This window comes from Halichoerus grypus, chromosome 4, assembly GCF_964656455.1.
Source record: "Halichoerus grypus chromosome 4, mHalGry1.hap1.1, whole genome shotgun sequence".
Taxonomy (NCBI): domain Eukaryota; kingdom Metazoa; phylum Chordata; class Mammalia; order Carnivora; family Phocidae; genus Halichoerus; species Halichoerus grypus.
Genome location: NC_135715.1, coordinates 189,428,333 through 189,446,729, shown reverse-complemented (window position 1 = coordinate 189,446,729; position 18,397 = coordinate 189,428,333). Strand labels below are relative to the sequence as shown.

The 18,397-nt window shown below is 48.2% G+C and overlaps 1 protein-coding gene and 1 long non-coding RNA gene across 2 annotated transcripts in view; one reads left to right on the top strand and one right to left on the bottom strand.

Annotated features, from left to right (window-relative positions):
* LOC118535527 (uncharacterized) overlaps positions 1-18,397 on the bottom strand; it is a 91,512-nt gene that overhangs the window by 38,234 nt on the left and 34,881 nt on the right. The window contains exon 3 of the long non-coding RNA XR_013446806.1: positions 18,266-18,380. This is a non-coding gene — a long non-coding RNA (uncharacterized LOC118535527). The remainder of the gene's footprint in view (positions 1-18,265; positions 18,381-18,397) is intronic.
* Positions 1-18,397, top strand: part of DRC11 (dynein regulatory complex subunit 11) — a 145,368-nt gene that overhangs the window by 112,125 nt on the left and 14,846 nt on the right. Inside the window, exon 16 of the mRNA XM_078070013.1 lies at positions 11,841-11,927. Coding sequence (XP_077926139.1) covers positions 11,841-11,927 — 87 coding nt within the window. The remainder of the gene's footprint in view (positions 1-11,840; positions 11,928-18,397) is intronic.

Sequence of the window (18,397 nt, the reverse complement as noted above, 5' to 3'; positions counted from 1 at the left end):
TTGAAGCGCTGTTAGGAGATGTGTCCACATTTTGGATTGGTGTGACCTCCTGTTTGGTTATTTTATCATTATGATATGTCCCTTTTTGTCTCTGGCAATACTCCTTGTCCTGAGGTCTACCTAACCTGATACTAACAGGGCCACGTCAGCTTTCTCGGTAACTCTTTTATTTTCAGTGTCTTTAGAGTTAAAGTGCATTTCTTGTGGACAGCGCGTAGTTGAATCTTGCTTTCTTATTCACCCTGAAAACATATGTGGAGCCTTTAGTTTACACTAAATGCAGTTATTCATCTGGTTGTGTTAGGTCCACCATTTTGCTGTTGGTTCTCCATTGTCCCATCTCTTCTTTTATTCTTCTGTTTATCCTTTCCTATCTTCTTTTGGGTTAACTCAGTACTTTTTATTACTTTATTTGGATTCTTTTATTGTCTTTTTAGCAGTGCCTCTTTCTTATTTTGCAGTGATTGCTCTATGGATTACAACAGTCATTTTTGACTTAGCACAGTGTATGCAGAGTTCATATTGTAGGATTTTACATAAAATGTGGGAACAATATAATCCATTTGTTATCCTGTGTCCTTTATGTTTTTATCATACATTTTACATCTAGATATGTTATAAACACCACAATTGAGTGGTATTATTTTTACATTATTTATATTAAATAGTCATGTGTCTTTTAAAGAAATTACGTCGGGGGGATTTAGCATTTTGCACTCATTCACATATTTATTCTTTTCAGTGATCTCCATTCCCTTCCACCAATCCAAGTTCCCACCTGGTGTCATTTCCCTTTTAGCTGAAGGACTTCTTCAGCATTTTTTTCAGTGCAGGTCTGGTGGCAACAAATTTTTTTTAGCTTTCATCTGATTTATTTTTAAATGCCTTTATAGCACCTCCATTTTTGAAGGCATATTTCGCTGGATATAGAATTCTGGGTTACATTTTCCTTTCAGCACTTTAAAGATGTACTTCCATCATCTTCTTACCTCCAAATTTCTGATAAAAAGTTATCAGAAATTCAAACTGTTGATCTTGTATATTGTGTGTTATTATTCTCTGAATGCTTGTAAGTATTTTTCTTTATTTTGGTTGACTATAGCTTGACTATGATGTGCTGGCTCTTTTTGTTTTTTCTTTGGACTTAACCTACTTGTGGCTCACTGTGATCATTGAATCCATAAATACATGTTTCATACCAAATTTTGGAAATTTTGGCCACTGTTTCCTCAAATATTCTTTCTGCCCCGTGCTCTCTCCTCTCCTTCGGATGCTCTAATCACATGTATATTTGACTGCTTGATATTATTCCATGAGTCACTCAGGTCTTGTTCTCTCTAGTTTCCACACTGGATAGTTACTATTAGTCTGTACTCAAGTTTACCTACCTTTTCTTCTACCATTGCCAATCTGCTATTAAGCTTATCTTGTGGATTTTTTTTTTTTTTTTGGTATTTCTGACATTTTGTTTTTCAGTTATAGAATTTAACTTTGCTTATTTTTATTGATTTTTATTTCTGTCTTGCAATTCTCCATCTGTCCATTCAATATGACTATCTTTTCCTTTAAGTAAACTTAAGAGGCTTTACCGTTCTTGTCTGCAATTCCAACATTGGGTCATCTTGGAGTTGGTTTCTATTTGAATTCCATCCTTGACCGTGTGTCAATTTTCCTGTTTCTTCATATCATTAATAATTGCTATTTGCATATTGGACATTGTGGATGATATGTTGTTGATACTCTGGGCATGCTGGGCTTTGTTCTGACACGCAGTTAAATTACTGGCTGATCAGCTTGAGCTTGCAAAGGTTTTGTTTTCCATTTTGTTATTGTGGGTCTATTTTGATTTTGCCCTTAGTCTAAGGTGCCTTTAGTCTAAGTCTCTTAGGCCTAGAACATCATCTTCACTTTAATGAACCTTAAATGGAAAGCCTGAGGTATTTAACAAGCACCTTTAACTTTAGCTTTCATCTGATTTATTTTTAAATGCCTAAGACTAAGGTGTGTGCTTAGTTCTTCTGATTGCGAAGACTAAGGTGTGTGCTTAGTTCTTCTGATTTTCCAACTGTTGCTCTCCACTGAGCTTCTCAGAATCTTCCAGCATGCAAGCACATTTCTGAGGCTAGCCAAGGATTTGAACCCAAGTTGGAATTTAAAGCCCAGCAGCCTGGCTTGTGGCCTCATGTGCTTACCCACCAGGCTCTAAGGACTAAGTGCTTCAGAGGAAAAGTAAAAGAAACCTATCCTCTTGCCTCCTCCCCCCACCCCGAAATAAAACCCTAAATGCATTCATTCTAAATACCTAATTTTGTTGACATTGTCAAGTAACAGACAGGAGCACATAAATATTAAACTATTGGCATTTCATAAGCATCCATATATACCAGATCCTGTTCTAGCACTTCTCTATGTATTAACTCATTCAACAACAACCGTATGAGGGAAGCACTGTCATTATCCCCGTTTTACTGATGAGAAAACTGAGGCACAAAGCATTTAAAGTAATTTCCCTGGCCAGCATTGCTGCAATGTGAGCCCACACAGTCTGAGTCCTGAGCCGCCAGGTGTAATCACTGCATTATTCTGCCTCTAACTGAAGTAGGGCTAAAGTGAGCCTCTTCTCCCTCCTACCAAATGGCTCCCTTGCTCCTGGTATGACCCTAGGACAGAGCCAATGGCATGATCCTGATGTGCTCTCTCTCAAGAAGTTATTGTTTCTGCTGCAGAGAGGTTATCTTGATATCAAGTGAGCTATCTTTGCATTTATTAGAATCATTGCATTCTAACATCACGTAGGCCCCAAAATGCCGAACGTCACATTTTCGAAACGTGGAAGAGTGTGTTTATCCAACGAGGCCACTCCATGTCAGAGAGCCTGACACACACCTCATTAAGCGTCACCTTTACCATGTATATAACGGATGAATGAAAGACGCAAAGGTCTCAGGAGTGGGCGTTGTTCAATTAGAAATCACGTTCAGTGAGGCCACTGTGTCCTGGCATGATTGATAGAGCAGTTATCTGCCCTGCAAAGAGGTATTTGCTTTTAATTAACCAAAGAAAAGTGGGAAATTATGCCTGGGCCAGAAAATCAAGGGCAGGAAGCCATGGTGCATTCCTGTGTTACGTGAGCCATGGAATGGGTTGTGGCAGGCACGCGACAGAATATGGATCTTCGGCATTTGCGGGAGAAGGTGAACTATAACAGAAGGGCCTGTTACTCATCACGTTTCCTTGTAAACAGTTCCTGTCCCTGAACTAATCTCTGGGAAATCAAGAATGCAACTCTTAGGAAACCGCTCCTAAGCACGCTTCTGGTTGGTGGCACTCAGAGCTTCACCCAGCCCACTCTGCATGCGGGAAAACAGTGGGGAAACACGCCTCCGATTTGTTTTCATGGGCACAAATTCCAGTCCATTTTGTGATCATTATTTTTGGTGGGTTCCTTTGTTTTACACACAATAATGCTAATACATTAACAGCTTGGATAAGGGAGTTCCTTGAAGAAATGAGTTTACTGTTATCTAAAATTCCCTCTTATGCTAAAGCTATATGTGGAAAAGAATACACATCTATTTAGTGGGGAAATATTAGAAATATATCTAAGAATTAAGAAATGTGATAAATGATTACTATTTAATACATATTGTGCAGACGAAAGAAGTTATCTAGGCGCCTGGGTGGCACCGTCCATTAAGCCTCCGACTCTTGGTTTCAGCTCAGGTCATGATCTCAGGGTCGTGAGATCGAGCCCCACATTGGGTTCCACGCTCAGGACAGACTCTGCTTAAGATTCACTCTCACTCTCCCTCTGCCCCCCACCCCCCCGCAGACTTGGTCTCTCTCTAAAATAAATAAATAAATCTTAAAAAAAAAAAAGAAGAAGAAGATGAAGAACCTATCAAGGCAAGGCACCAGCCTCCTCGGGTCTTCATAATGGTAAATCGGGATGGAAAAGCAGGAAGGACTCTCCTCTGGCCTGGAGTCTGGCACATGCGAAGGGGTTTTACACACACTTTCCTTTTTAACTGCACCAATCCCTGGTGAGGCAAGAATTAAAGTCTCCATTTTGCAGACAAGAAAAGTGAGGCTCAGAGTGCCTAATCTGACTAAAACTACATTAGAACATGGCTCCCGACGGGCCGCTGAGGGAGAGAAGCCTCCGTCGTGCCCAGCCTGTGGCTGCCATGCCCTCACGGTGACCCAAGGGCAAGGGCATTTCTGGGTCAAAGTGTCAGCTGGGGACACTTCAGCGTGAGAAGGTGAGGAACTGGAAGCTCCCACATGCTGTTGGCACCCCGGCGGGTTTCCACGACTTCCAATTCCCCCTTGTCCAGCACCCCCTTCTCCTGAGCCTCCAGTCCTCCCAGGAGAAGGCCGAGGGGAGGCCAGCAGAGCCAGGGAGGCAGATCAGGCAGAGAATTCCTTGTCTCGTGCTCCGGGTCTTGGGAGAGATGTTTTCTCCTCCCTGTGGTCCTTGAGCCCTCCCTCTCCTCCAGTGAGGGCCAGACTTGGAGGGAGGCTGCCCCCCAACACCCGGCAGTGGCGGATCCAGGCCACGTGGCCCATACTGACCTGCATGTCTGGACAAAAAGAAGCCAGGATGCTGTTCATGCCTTAGCACCACCCACCAGGGGCTCCTCGTTGGGCTCACAGCCAATAGCCTGTGGCCGCATGCCAAGGGATCTTGCCCAGATGTGCTGGTATAAACAGCTGGTCCAGGAGTCAGGTGATGGAGAGCCCAACCAATTATGTTTCTATAGCTCATGGAAACTTACACTCCTGGTTAATAACCCAAACAAAGACATTGTTGCTGTTTGTGGATGGTTTTTTTTCAAACATTAATAACCCAAACAAAGACATTGTTGCTGTTTGTGGATGGTTTTTTTTCAAACATACAGATATGTAATAAATGTAATAACTATGGGAATCACCTTCACAAGGTGGAATTCAATCAGGATAAAGCAAACACCTACTACACCTGACCCCAAAACACAGAGATACTCCCTTGAAAGAAGGGGAAGAGGGAGAGAGGGGAGGGGAGAGGGGAGAGGACAGAAACAGAATTTAGGAGCTCTGGTGCAGCACCAGGGATGAAAATAACAGAAGGAAGGGGCCGGTGACCCTAAGTCCTGAATGGGTCTGCCATCAGAGGCCAGGTCACCTTTCACTGCAGCATGGAGATGGTTTCGGGTTGAGGAAGGGAGTGCACATGCACATCAGAACCTTTTTTTTTTTTAGCGTGGACTTTATATTTTAAAACAGTTTTAGGTTCACAGCAAAACTGAGCTGAAGCGACAGAGTGTCTCCACATCCCCACGGAGGGTTGAGTGGACTCTGCAGGGAGGGAGGGCCCCAGACCGTGGATGCCCCGAGCATTGTCTGTCACTAAGGATGTGCAGGCATTCTGTGCACTGTGAATCACCGTGTCCATCTGCTCTTGTTCCGTGGAAGGCTCATGGGGATGGGCTAGGATCAGGGTCAATCCACAGGTATTAAAGGATTATTAACCAATTTGGAAACACCTAAAGCAGGGAAGGCCTTGGATGCAGCCAGAATGTGCCATGGGAAGTTGAGGAGAGCCATGCACATGGGCTATGCTGCTCAAGGTCAGCTCAGTCAGTGCAGTTTGGCATGAAGCCATTAGCCCTGGTGTGGCTGGGAGTGAGCCGGGGAGGAGAAGGAGTTCCAAAGGGAAGTCCAGGTGACTTGTAAGCCTAATGCCTACCAGCATTCAGACACCTTCCCCTTGAATACAGCCCGATAATCAGCAATAACATCAATGTGTTCCTATGGCTAGCGCTGACCCAACTCCCCTCACGGCATCTGCCACAGTCTATCAACTGGACCTGTATCTTGGCTCCTTCCTGGTCCTCTCCTCTGCCTCAGTTTACCTTCCTTTCCATACAGGGTCAGCCCAGCCGGGCTCCTGACCCTTTAGTACACCTCTACAATTCTTTTGAGTATCATTTATGGTTTTTCCCAGCTAATACCCAGTGAGGACTTGAAGTAATTTCTGCAATCTCATAAAAGGTAATGCAAGGAAATTGAAATTTTAAATATTTTTAAATAGTGGAAATACAGAACAAAATGTGTTCATGTTTTAAGTACTTAAACAGAATCCAACTGAGTCCAGTCTGGGAACATGAGCCTCCCCTCTCCCCGAGTAACCCACACCTCTCCAACTCCTCCCCAGCATGGCAGCAACTCACTGGTAGCTGTCTGTCTGTGCCCAGCAATTCCCATTCAGACACAGAAACTACACACTCTATGCAGGCAGGGACCTTGTTTCTCAGTCCCCAGACCCTCCTGTCTCCTACCACTGAGCTTGATACATCACAGCTTGATCACACCACAGCAAATGGTTGGAAGGATGGATGGATGGATGGATGGATGAAAGGAAGGATGGGTGAGTGGGTGGGTGGGTAGATGAGTGGATGGTACAGGGCTGGATTGATGGATGGATAGACAAAGGAAGGAAGGGTAAATAGATGGAATGATGGGTGGGTAGATGGATGGGAAGATAGAAGGAAAGAAGGAAAGGTGGATGGGTAGGTAGCTGGATAGATAGATGATGGGTGCATGGATGGATGGATGGTAGGTGGATGGATGGATGGATGGATGGATGGATGGATGGATGGTGGGTGGATGTGTGGATGAATGGGAGAATGGGTGGGTGGGTATATGAATGGTGGGTGGATGGATGGATGGATGGTTGGATGGATGGTGGGTGGGTGGATGAATGGGAGAATGGGTGGGTGGGTATATGGATGGTGGGTGGATGGATGGATGGTTGGATGCATGAGTGGGTGGTTCTTTTCTGTTTGGAAAACTGAGACTCAACCATTAGGGGGGAAAAATAGCTGATTTTTCATCAGGTTCTCTAAGGCAAGCAAAATAGGACATTTTCAGAGAGAACTTCCAAAGCTTCCAGGAGTCATTTGGGCAAATCATATTAGTAATCCAAGCATGCTGGACACAGTTTTCATCGAGGAGCCATCATATTGTAACCCAGGAGAATCTAATTCTGATGGTGAATGTCTGACAGCGTTTCTTTAGAGATTACAAAAGATCAAAGCCATCAAACTCACATGGAAGGAGAAGTCTTTAATTGTTTAATAGAGCTCCCCAGAATTTGGAAAAAAACACTCATTGCTGGAAATTCGCCTTCATGCCTGAACTGACACTAACCGAAGCCCTGCAGTTATATTTGACAGGGCTGAAGAGCCCTCTACCGGCAGCTGGAGTGAACTGTTCTGTGTAACTTCTGAAAAGTTCAATTATGAATTAATTACATCTAATTGCCCATGACCTCAAACTATCTGTGGGTAATTTAAATGAAGGCTTTTCATTGCTAAATGAAAATTAAAAGAGCAAAGGATACCATTTTTCATTAACAAATTGGCAAAGAGTTTTTTATTGTTAATACTTGTTCAGGAGAGGCATGTAGAAAAACAGATCCACTTACCTACGGGCTGGAGAGAGTGTAAGCAGAGAATTTCCAGGAGGGCAGGTTGACAATGTGGGCGAAAACGTGAACAACACAAGCCTTGAGACCCAGCAGCTGCGGGTGTGGCCTCGTTCTAAGGGAATGACCCGTCATGTGCCCCCAAAACTGTTTAATTTTGTAAGAAGGCAGAAACCTCCCAAAGGTTCAGAAACAGGAGGTTCACTCAGTAAATTATGGGACTTCATGTTAAAATCATGTTGGAGAAATAAATTTCATATTGGGTGACCCAGAATGTAATGCAGTGTTTGAGGCACAATCTCATTTTGGCAAATATGCGCGTCGAAGATGGTCTGTAAAGACAGGAGATGCTTGACGATTCACTTGAACGGAGGAGGCAAAGTGTTGTCTATGTGTCTGAATATGTATTCTGAAAATTTTGCTAATGAATACTGCTTTTGCAGTAACAATAAGAAAGGACCAAATTTCCACGAATTTCCATGTTTTCAAAGTTTGATCTGTCTGCCCCTAGTATCTGCAAATATCCCTAGTCTCAGAGACGTGCAGCCTGAGCCAGCAGCCATCCGTCCCCGCCTCTCCCCAGGGAAGGGGGACAGCCCTGCTCCCTCCAGGGTCGTCCTCTCCTGACTCCCCTCCCATCCCGCACCACCTCAGGTCTCCATGCTCCCCATCCTTCTGAAAGAACGCTCTCTGTCTCAGTCTCTGGCCATTCACACTTCAGCCCCCTGTCACCTGGCTTCTGTCCCCTCCATGCCCTGCCAAGGCCACCAATGGCCTCCAGAATGCCAAACCCTCGGGCCAACACTGGCCACTGTTGCCCACTGCCTTCCTGCGCCTCTGACCTCCCTGGGCTCAGGGGACGGCTCTCTCTTCTGTGCCCTTTGTTCTCTCTGGCACTGCTCTTCCCTCTCAGCCTGAGCCTTCCTGCTGAATAGGTGCCTGAATTCACCCCTGGCCCTACCCCACAGCCCGTGCCGGGCTCATCCACTCTCCTCCGTCACTTGTGAGCCCCCACCATCCATTCCCACATGCCCACCAACAATGTTCCCAGGTCCCCGGGAACAGCTGCCCAGCCCGTCATGCCTCACACACCCACCGGAGGGATTTTTCTAGAACACGACTAGGATCAAAGTTCTTCATTCAAGTCCTTACAGACTCTCCACAGCTTCCAGGATAAAAGCAAGCTCCACAGCATGGTGACAGCCTTGGTGATGTCTCTGTGACCCTGAGCAGCCCCATGAGGGCACACTTAGCCCTGTGTCCTGGCTCCTGTCCCCAGCATGGCCAGTTCGTCCCCTTCTTTAGGCTCTGTGATCTTCTAGAGACCACTAGAAGCTCTGCTCTAACCTTTATCTGTGATCTCCATTCCTGGTCGCCGGCCTGACCCACATCTCCTTCTTTCTGTCATTAGTGATCCTTGCTGACACCCCATTTTCCTTGGCCCCCCTCACAAGCTGCCCTCCCTGCCCACGGGCAGGGCCTAGAGGGCAGGGAGCCCAGCACTGAGCACAGCACCTGGCACGTCAGAGCTCCTCCGCAAGCACTAATGAAGGGAGACATGTGAGAACAGCTCTCATTCTGGGCTCAAAACAGTAAAGCCAATCTTTGTCTCCCACGACAGCCTTTTGACTATTTGAAAACAGCTCGTTTCCCCCTTGAGTCTTCTTTTCTCCAAGGAAAAGTCTCATCCCTTAGATGGTTCCCAGTGGGAGAGGCTGTCCGCATGGGGGTGCCCAGTTTCCGTGCCTCTCTTCTCTCCCCGGAGCTGAGCAGGGCTGCCAGGTGTCCTCCGGCTAGCTCATGACTGCGGAAGCTCAGGAAAATGGAAAATGCGTGCTCAGGAGGACAAGACAGTAATGGTTTTAGAGTTCTTCCTGCTGGAATGACAGGGGACAGAGAAGGAAATGGGTTAAGGGGAATGAGATGCTTTTGACCGGGCATCTTGTCTACCATGGGGACACGGCCGTGTGACTCCAGGTTAATAGAAGGTCCGGGGGGGGGTCAGGCAGACCCACGTCTGACTCCGGGTTCCAACATTTCTCCAGTGCTGGTGCACATGTGACCCCCCCAGCAGTGACCTCGTATATAAAGGGGGAGATGCTGGGACGTGCTTGGCACGGGATGGGGCACACGACAAGTGAGGATAGCAATGATGGCGTGGAGATCCAGGCACTTGGCACACGATTATTCCTTGTATTGTTATCGTCAAAGCACTCGCTGGGGAAACGTCTTCTGCTTCATTTGATAAGAACTGAGCCCTTCCAAACCACGTCCCCACCAAGGTCCTCCACACAGCCCCATGGGCCCCAAAGTAGGTGGACGGTCCTGTCAAAGCCATTCCTTAACAGGTGCAGGTGCAAACTTACAGAAAGTGCGTAATTTCCCAACGAGCTCCGACGGCGCAGACAAGTTCACGGGACAATTGTTAGCTGCAACACTGTGACCAAAACAATTTTAAATCAGGTGCTGGAAGTAAGACGGCTGGTGTTGAAATTATCCCAAGCTAAGGAGACTCCTGCATTCAGGACCCTCGGTGTGGCTTACTTGGTTAGAAGCAGAAGGAGAAAAGTCACACGGAATTTCTTGGTGCTCACATGTGCAATTCCCATTAAGAAAAGCAGGCTGTGGAAACCTGCAGCTTGCCAAGTGGACACGGGAGGGGGGAGGCCCGCTGCCCCGGCGAGCACACGATTAGCCAAAGACCGTAGACAACGGTTTATGTGAAAACTGCTGCTTTCTGTTCCGAAGCTACGATTTTTCAGAGGGCGTGAAAAGAATAAGATTTTGCCTTTGTCATTATAAAGTGTCTCTTTTCTAAGAAGCTTAAAACCCAGCATCTCATTTTCTTATTTTCTTTGGGGGCTGGAAGTAGGGAAGCTTTGGACTTAAAATAGCTTTTAGCAGAACAATGCTTCCGTGGAGCCCGCCCTCTGCAGCAGGCCGGCCACATTGTAAAGTCGGGGGGCCGACGGCAAGGAGCCCAGAGAACGGACAGCTGCGGAGGGGGCCCCAGGGTCTGGCCTGCGTACAGGAGGGAACCTGTGGGCATGGCCGTGCTTCCAGCGGACTCTGCAGCCGGCAGCCTGGTCTTGCGTCCTGCTTCTGCCACTCACTCTCCAGCTGTGTGAACTTGGACCAGGTCCCTTCACGTCTTCCTGCTAAGTTTCACCATCTTTAAAACCTGGTTGAGCAGAGTGGCACCTGCCGCCCAGGGCCGTAGCGTGAACGAGTTGTCATCAGGTGGAGGGCGTGCTGGTTCCATGCTGCGTCAGCGTTGGCCCTGACGGTGTGACGCGTGTGGCCCCGGCCAGCACACGGCCGCTCGCTGACTCGCCGTGATGATCACACCCCTCCACGCCACCTAGGAACCGGGATTACAATTTGCGATCCTGGATTCTTAAACTCTCTGGCTCTGTGTCTAAAAATTAAGGCCTGCCAGACAGCGGCCGGCTAGTCCTGCTTCCTCTCTGAACGTGCTGGTGAGCGTGGGGCCGTGAAGGCACACGGCCCAGGGGTCAGACTGGCACCAGGATCAAGTTCCACGCACTCCTGTCTTCAAGCGTGCGTAATCCGCTTCCCCCGGCACCTAATGCTGCAGGAACGGACATGGCCATGGTGCACCTAGTGATTTTTCCGTCATTTATTAAATGCCTGGCTTGGTTAAAACTCACGCCTGCTGACTTAATGCTGGTTTAAGAAATACAAAAATAGGAGTACATAACGCTATATTTGCTGTGGCCGGAGACGGCTTTTATCTGTCACAATTTTGCACAAAGCACAAATTGTTGCAAAAATACCCGAACTTTGCTATCGTGGGGGCGCTTTGAAGAGATTGTTCGGTGAGTGGCAATTATTCACAGGCCCACAGTAAGGCCCAGCGCTGGCACGAAGCCCTGCCCGCCGTGGAGGGGCTCAGAGCCACCTTCCAGGCAAAACCTCGGCCACAAAGGCTCAGCCGCACATCGGCGAACAAATAGCGTCACGGGGGCCCCTTGTACTGAAACAGCTTTTCTCGTGATGAGCGAGTCTGAATGAACCTGGGAGCAGCAAGTAGGCTGTAATTAAAACTCAAGGCCCAAATGCCCAGTTGTTTGCAGCAGAACACGACTGGCTTGTTTCAAGCCAAACTAATTTGAGGCTCCGGGTCCGAGGGCAGAATGGGCAGTGCGGGTGTGTGTCCCACCCCGAAGGTGGGAGAGGAGACAGGGTGGTGCCCCTGCCCTGCTGTGCAGGAGGGGTGCGGTCATGCCCTGGAGCCCCTCCAGGCCCCCCCGACCCCCCGGAGCCGTCTCGGGGAGCCACCAAGTCCTGCTGTCTGTTGGGGACCAAGAGAGAAATGCATTTATAGCCAAGTCTCTCCTTCTCCTTGCAGGTGGCCCGGGAGCTCCAGCCCTCCGTGGTATGGATCGGAGACACAGAAAAAACCTTCTACAAGAAAGTCCCCAGTGCAGAAAGGATGGTGAGGGCTTCTAGATCTTTCTCCATTTGGCCTTTTCTGTCCCCCTCCGAGGGGACTCTTACCGGGGACTGTCTTCACTTTTCAAAAACGTCTTCTTTAAGGGAGGAAGGGAATGAAGGGGCAGCCGTCTCTCTCTGCCCTATACATGTCTGTATTTGAAAAACTTCAGTGGTCTGATTTTATGAGGAATAATTTAAGGGAAAAAAATGAAGGAAATTATGGAAGGAAGGGGGAGGAGGAGCTTTGGACCCAAACATGTGACTCAGAGGTAAGAAACAATTCAGAGAATTTTCCCTGGTTAAAGCAAATGGCACACATAGGAGTTATTATTAGGATTTCCTATTGTTCATAATAATAAATAGAAAAGGCCTGAAATTTATGAACAAAGACCTTCGACAGAACTGCTAAGTGCCTGCATTTGGGGCCCCTGGGGAGCCCACTCTCAACTGCTTCCTTCCTTCGTTTCTCTCCTTTAGAAGGCCCCCCTCCCCCGAACTTCCCCCCACAAATCACCAGCAAATTTCCCACAAGTTAAAAAAAAATTTGCAGATACACATGATTGTTATTCCACATCAATTTGCACCAAAGCAAATAGTGGTTAACTGTGAATTTCTGATTAAATTCATAAGGATTTTAATCACTCTCGATCCTTATGTATTATACATCATTTTTAGCAGGTAGAGATGATTTGGATAAAGAATGAAAGCTCCATCTTTTCTTCCCCAAATGAGCCTTGATTGCCCTGTCATTTCAGGAACTCTTAAGAGGACTCATTCATTATTAAATCCGGGAATCTGGGAGTTCGCTCCCTCTGCTGGCCAAGTTGCTACATTGACGAAAGTCCCCACGTATGAACACGTGAAGGCAGGCGTTGCTATGAGCCAGATCAGAAATCTAAAGAGGCGTGCGGGGCGTGCGTAATCCAAGGTGTCACACGCCTGACGTCATCAGAAACCTTGTCTTAATGGGCAAGCGCTCCTCACGCCCCCACTGGTCATCAGCCTGGGGAGCAGGGGACGTGGGTTCCGGGCTCACTCTGCCATTCACCTGAGCAGGCTGTGTGTCTGCGAGCAAGTAACTCAACCTCTCTGAGCACCCACTTCCTTAACAACTTAACTAAAGGGTTCCAGAGAGCACAGCCTCCAGCTCCTGGGGCGCCCCTAGCATTCTCTGCCACGACCCCCTCAGGCTGTGGCTTTGCTATCAGCAGTTACAGCGTCTGCACCCCAGGGTCTGTGGGGAACACGGCGAACGGGAAATGCTCATTTGTAAGAGAGCCAGAGGAGCCCTGGGGGCAGGGCTGATGGTGGGGAATGAAATACGGGCTCGGCAGACACCTCCCACAAAGGGAGGCCTTGTGCAAGGCAGGCGGCTGGCAAAGGCCTCCCGCCTGGCCCGGCCCTACTGTTGCTGATCCCAAGAGACTCAGCCCAAGCTCCGATTCCCACAAACATAGCCATGGGCTAGCGTTATTCCGGTAAGAAATGAAGGCCTTTGGTGGCAGAGTCTTTGCAGTGGACAAATCGGACCTTTGTTCTGTCCAGCTCCGCATTAGAAGAGTCTGTCATCTGTCAGGGAAATTAACGGTGCTGAAGAGCATGAATCACTTCCCTGGATAATTCCCCGAACACCTGAGGGTCAGCAAACAGAAGAGCTCCTTGGGTTCCCAAACGTCCTGAGCCATCCCACAGAGACAGAGCTGCGGGGGGGGGGGGGGGTGGTCACTGAGTGCCTCCTCCAGCAGTACATGGGAAGAGGTGTCCCCGCTCACCCCCCCCCAAGTCCTGCCCCTCAGGCTGCCCCTGCTGCCTTCCTGGAATTCCGGGGTCAGGGCTGGACCACCTCCGGTCTCCTTCCCCACACCCAGCCTCTGACTTGGGCTCTTACCAAGTCCCTCAGCCACCAAGGCTGGAGCTGTCTGGAGCATTGTCCACCTGCCTTCTGAAGGTGGCCACCAAAAGCCAAGGGCAGCACCTGCATGCACAGGTGACAGGAGAGCCGGAGGCATCACAACCAGCTTCTCATTGCTCACTCGGCCACCCCTGGGAAAGCCAACAGCCTTCCTTCTACCATGGTCCAGCCTCTGTCCCAAAGGTTCCACGATCCCAAAGGCACTGAGGCACAGAGAAGAAGGTCCATCTGCAAAGAAACTAGGAGGCTGCCAAGCCCACCACCCACAGCTACAACACAGACCCCCCCGCCCCCCAGTGGCTGCCGCCTGCATTGGAGGGATTCCAGAATCTCCCTTTGGAAAAAAAGTCTCACTCACAGTGACTTACTCCCTGCTTGATGCCTCAACCTTTAGGTTAAGGCTCCCAAGGTGGTGAAATGTATGAGCATCACCCAGTCATCAGCAGCAAAGCAAGAAAGAAGTCCAGGCTGGCCGCGATGGCTACTGAGCTTGGCTCTGCCCTGGGAAGCTGAGCTCCCTGGTGCAGGGACCCCAGGACCAACACCTAGGACAGCTGTGAAAAGGAAGAGGTTCCCAGGGGTACAACTCCTATCAACTCCTATGTCAAGGAAGCTTCCAGCAACTCTGGGAAGGAAGCCGTCTTCCCCTGTTTTGCACAAGAGGACAGAGGTTCCAAGGGAGCCACAGTGTGTTGGGGATAGTGCTGGGACCCAGAAACAGGTTTGTCTGAATGCAGAGGCCAAGCCCTTCTCCCCATTTGGACGGCGCTCCCAGCTGGGATGCCCCTGAGTGCCAGGCATTCTACCTTCCTGTGTGCTTCCACCCACAACGTGGACACCCATATCTGCCCCCCACACCTCCTCAACCCCCGGGCCACTCCAGACCACATCCTGAAAACTGCCTGTGGGGCCCTCTGGTCCTAGAGATGAGGTGCCCTGCTCCAGAGTTCCTGCACTCCTACCCACACCCTCATCCTCTTCCATTGTCCTCCACACCCCGAAAAGTTCTTCACCTCTAGAATTTCAGCAATGTCCAAGCTCCCAGCAGGCCCCACCCCGGCCACTCTCAGGAACAGCCGCCCAGACAGACACCTGGACGCAGCCCACTTCCTTTATCCTCCTCCTGGGAGCATCCTCTCCACCATCTGTGGCTCACACTCAGCCGGGCAGGTGTCTGTGGACGAGGCGAAGGTAGTAAAGAATGAGACCAGACAGCCTGCGGCGGCATTTTCTGCACCATTACCCTTCGTCACTCCATCGAGCAGGAGCCTTCCCGACGTCGCAACAGGCCTCCATGAGGGACGCTCCTGCTTTGCTGGAGCTGGCTGCAGTAGGGTTTTGTGGAGGCTGACTGCGGAACAGCAAACAGAAATTGCTGTGTGGATGCTAAGCCCTAATTTGAGACTGCCCCCTGCGGGGACTGGCAGGACCGGCCATAGAGGCAGTGGCTGTGGAGGTCGCCGGGTGACTGTGGGGATGTTGGCTGGTGTGATGGATGGGCGCCAGGGTCTCGTGCATAATGGACAGGCCTCTGAACTGGGACAGGGGTGGCCCGGGTGCCGGGGAGTGCTGATTGAACAGACTCGCCTTTCATTCTCACCCCCTCCTAATGAGACTACGCCTCACCATCAGCAAGGATGTCACCCTAGATGCGGCCCAGGATCAACATTTGTTATCCAAACAGGCTAATTAAGTTCAGGTGTCCCTGCCATTTCAGGACGTGCAGGTAGCAATATCATCTGCCTCAGAACATGCAGACGGCCCCACCATCACCATGGCAACTAGGCTGCCGGGGATGGGCTCAGACCACACAAGCATGTCTCTCACCACACAGAGTGGCAGTCTCCAGCGTCACTGGGGCCCTGGGATCAGTCCTGCTTCCACCAGCCTTTGGGCAGCTCCCACATGCGCCCCGCACCTCCCAGTCACCCCTGACGTCTGCTTTGTTCTCCATCAAGCTTCTTAAAAGACCAGTCCGTTGTCACCATCCCCGCTCACTCCTCAACCCACCACCATCTGTTTGCTGCCTTCCAAACTCCTTAGAAACTGCTCTCAAGGAGTTTTTCTTTGACATCCATTTTGCCAACAAACACTTTGGTTCACTTGCTCTCCCTTTATGCCATGTTCAAGATGGTTAAATTCCACTATTTCGTAAAATTCTCCCTTCCCTTAGCTTCCGTAGCCCTGGCCTCCTCATACCCCACCAACACTTTTTTCTGTGTCTTCTGTGTCTCCTTGAGTTTCCATCCCAGGCCTGCGGCCCCTTTCTCTCCCCTTGCCCTCCTTGGGCACCATCTCATGGCTTGAAAAATCACACCCAAACCAATGACTGCCCCACCCCATCCCCAGCCCAGGGCTCTCCCCCGAGGCTCAGGTGCCTACATCCTTGGGGAACCTCCCGTACAGTGCTGCAAATCCTGCCCAAACTCTCCTCCCTCACTACCCACCACCCAAACTGCCGCTGCTCCTGCATTTGCAAAAGGTTGGTTTTATTTAAAATAACCACTCTTCATAAGAGGGCTTTGGATTCACTCTGGTAAAATGAACCCTGAATATCACCAAACTCTCTAAGCCTCATCCAAGTGCAGTAGGATATTTCCTGGCATAGGTATAGATATTCCTATGAGGTCTCTTCTTCCAGAATCTCAGCAGAGGGCTTTCTTCAGCGGCATGGAGCCCAAAGGCAGTTTCTCAGAGCTAAGTAGATGAAGAATTATCATTTACCATAATGGAAACCGATGGGAGATTTTTAGACAGTCATTTTGAGCTCTGTTGGCAAATTGCTAGTTTCCTCCAAATAGCAAAGCCCCCAGCTTTTCTGTCTCTTAAAAACCTTGCTCTTCAGTAGAGCAGACCTGGCATTGTTTCCTACCAGCACTTATATTGCAGAATAAGACACCGATTATCCCTTAATAAGCACTTTGTCAGACGGACACATTATGCCATGCAATCCTCACAGCATCCCTGTCAGCTAGGCTCTATAATTATCCCCATTTCTCAGATGTAGGGACTAAGGCTCAGAGAAATTGAGCAATCTGCTCAAGGTCACACAGCTGTTAAGAGCAGAGCCAAGACTGCGATCAAATATGTCTGAATCAAAATCTATGCATTTAACTATTTGCCATACCATCTGCCTATTATTATGGAGTTTCTTCCCTGGATTTTTTTTTTTTTTTTTTTTTTTTTGTGGGGAGGGGAGGGAGTTTGCACATAGCCTGGCCCCCAGGTTAAGTTCAGCATCAAAGCAAAGGCCCAACAAACACCGCTCCCTGTCCCAGGACAGCCCAGAGGCTGAGTCTGAGAGATGGCAGGTTTCTGCAAAGACCTGGGGTGGGGATTAAGGAACAGCCTTTTCATGAGCAAGTCTTCATCCTTATTGTCAGAGCTGTCCATTTCTAGGATTCCAGGAAGTCTCATTCCATCATCCCTCTCCTGTGCTTTCCCCTCTTTTAAGCTCCTCTGTTCTCCTGGGTGGAGTCATACAGGGCCATTGCTTCCTCCTGGTGGAGCTGAAGCAGGCTCTGGATTCCTGTGGGTGCAGGCGGAAATGATAGGAAGATGCCTGGTGGTCTGGCCTCAGGCCCAGCCTCCGGGATTTATTTTGCTGTAAAAATTCCATCTCTTTCTCTGCTGTGAATTACATTATAAAAAGTTTCCTCTAAACTGAATCCAACAACATAGAAAAAGGATTATACACCATGACCAAGTGGGATTTACCCTGGGTTTAACATCCAAAAATCAATTAATGTAATATACTACTATGTCATTAGAAGAAAAGACAAAAACCATCTCATCTCAATGCATACAGAAAAAGCATTTGACAAAAATCCAGCACCCCTTCATAATAAAAGACTCAACAACATAGGAAGAGAAAGGAACTTCCTCCACCTGATAAAGGGCAACTACAAAAAATCCACAGCTAACAAACAACAAAAGACTGTATGCTTTTCCCTTAACATCACCTCTTCTCCCCAGTATTATATTGGAGGGTCTCACCTGAGCAATTAGGGGAAAAAATGAAATAAAAGGCATCCACATTGGGAAAAAAAAGGTAAAACTATCTCTATTTGCAGATGGCATGATCTTATATATAGAAAATCCTACAGAATCCACTAAAAAAGCATTAGAACTAATAAACAAGTTCAGCAAGGTTGCAAGATACAAGATCAGTACACAAAAAGCAACTTACTTCTATACACTTGCAATGAAAGATCAAAAATTAAAATTAAGGAACAACCATTTATAATAACGTCAAAAAATAAAATATTTAGGAATAAATTTAACAAAGGAAGTATAAGATTTCGACTCTGAAAGCTACAAAAACATTGAAAAAGGTTAAAGAAGACCTAGATAAATGGAAAGATACATCAAGTTCATGGATTTAAAAACTTAATTATTGTTAAGATGGCAAGAATTCCCAAACTGACCTGCAGATTCAGTGAAACTCCCATCAAAATGCTATCTGACGTACTGGCAGACATTGACAAGCTGATCCTAAAATCCATATGGAAATTCAAGGGACCTTCAATAGCCAGATCAATCCTGAAAAAGAAGAACAG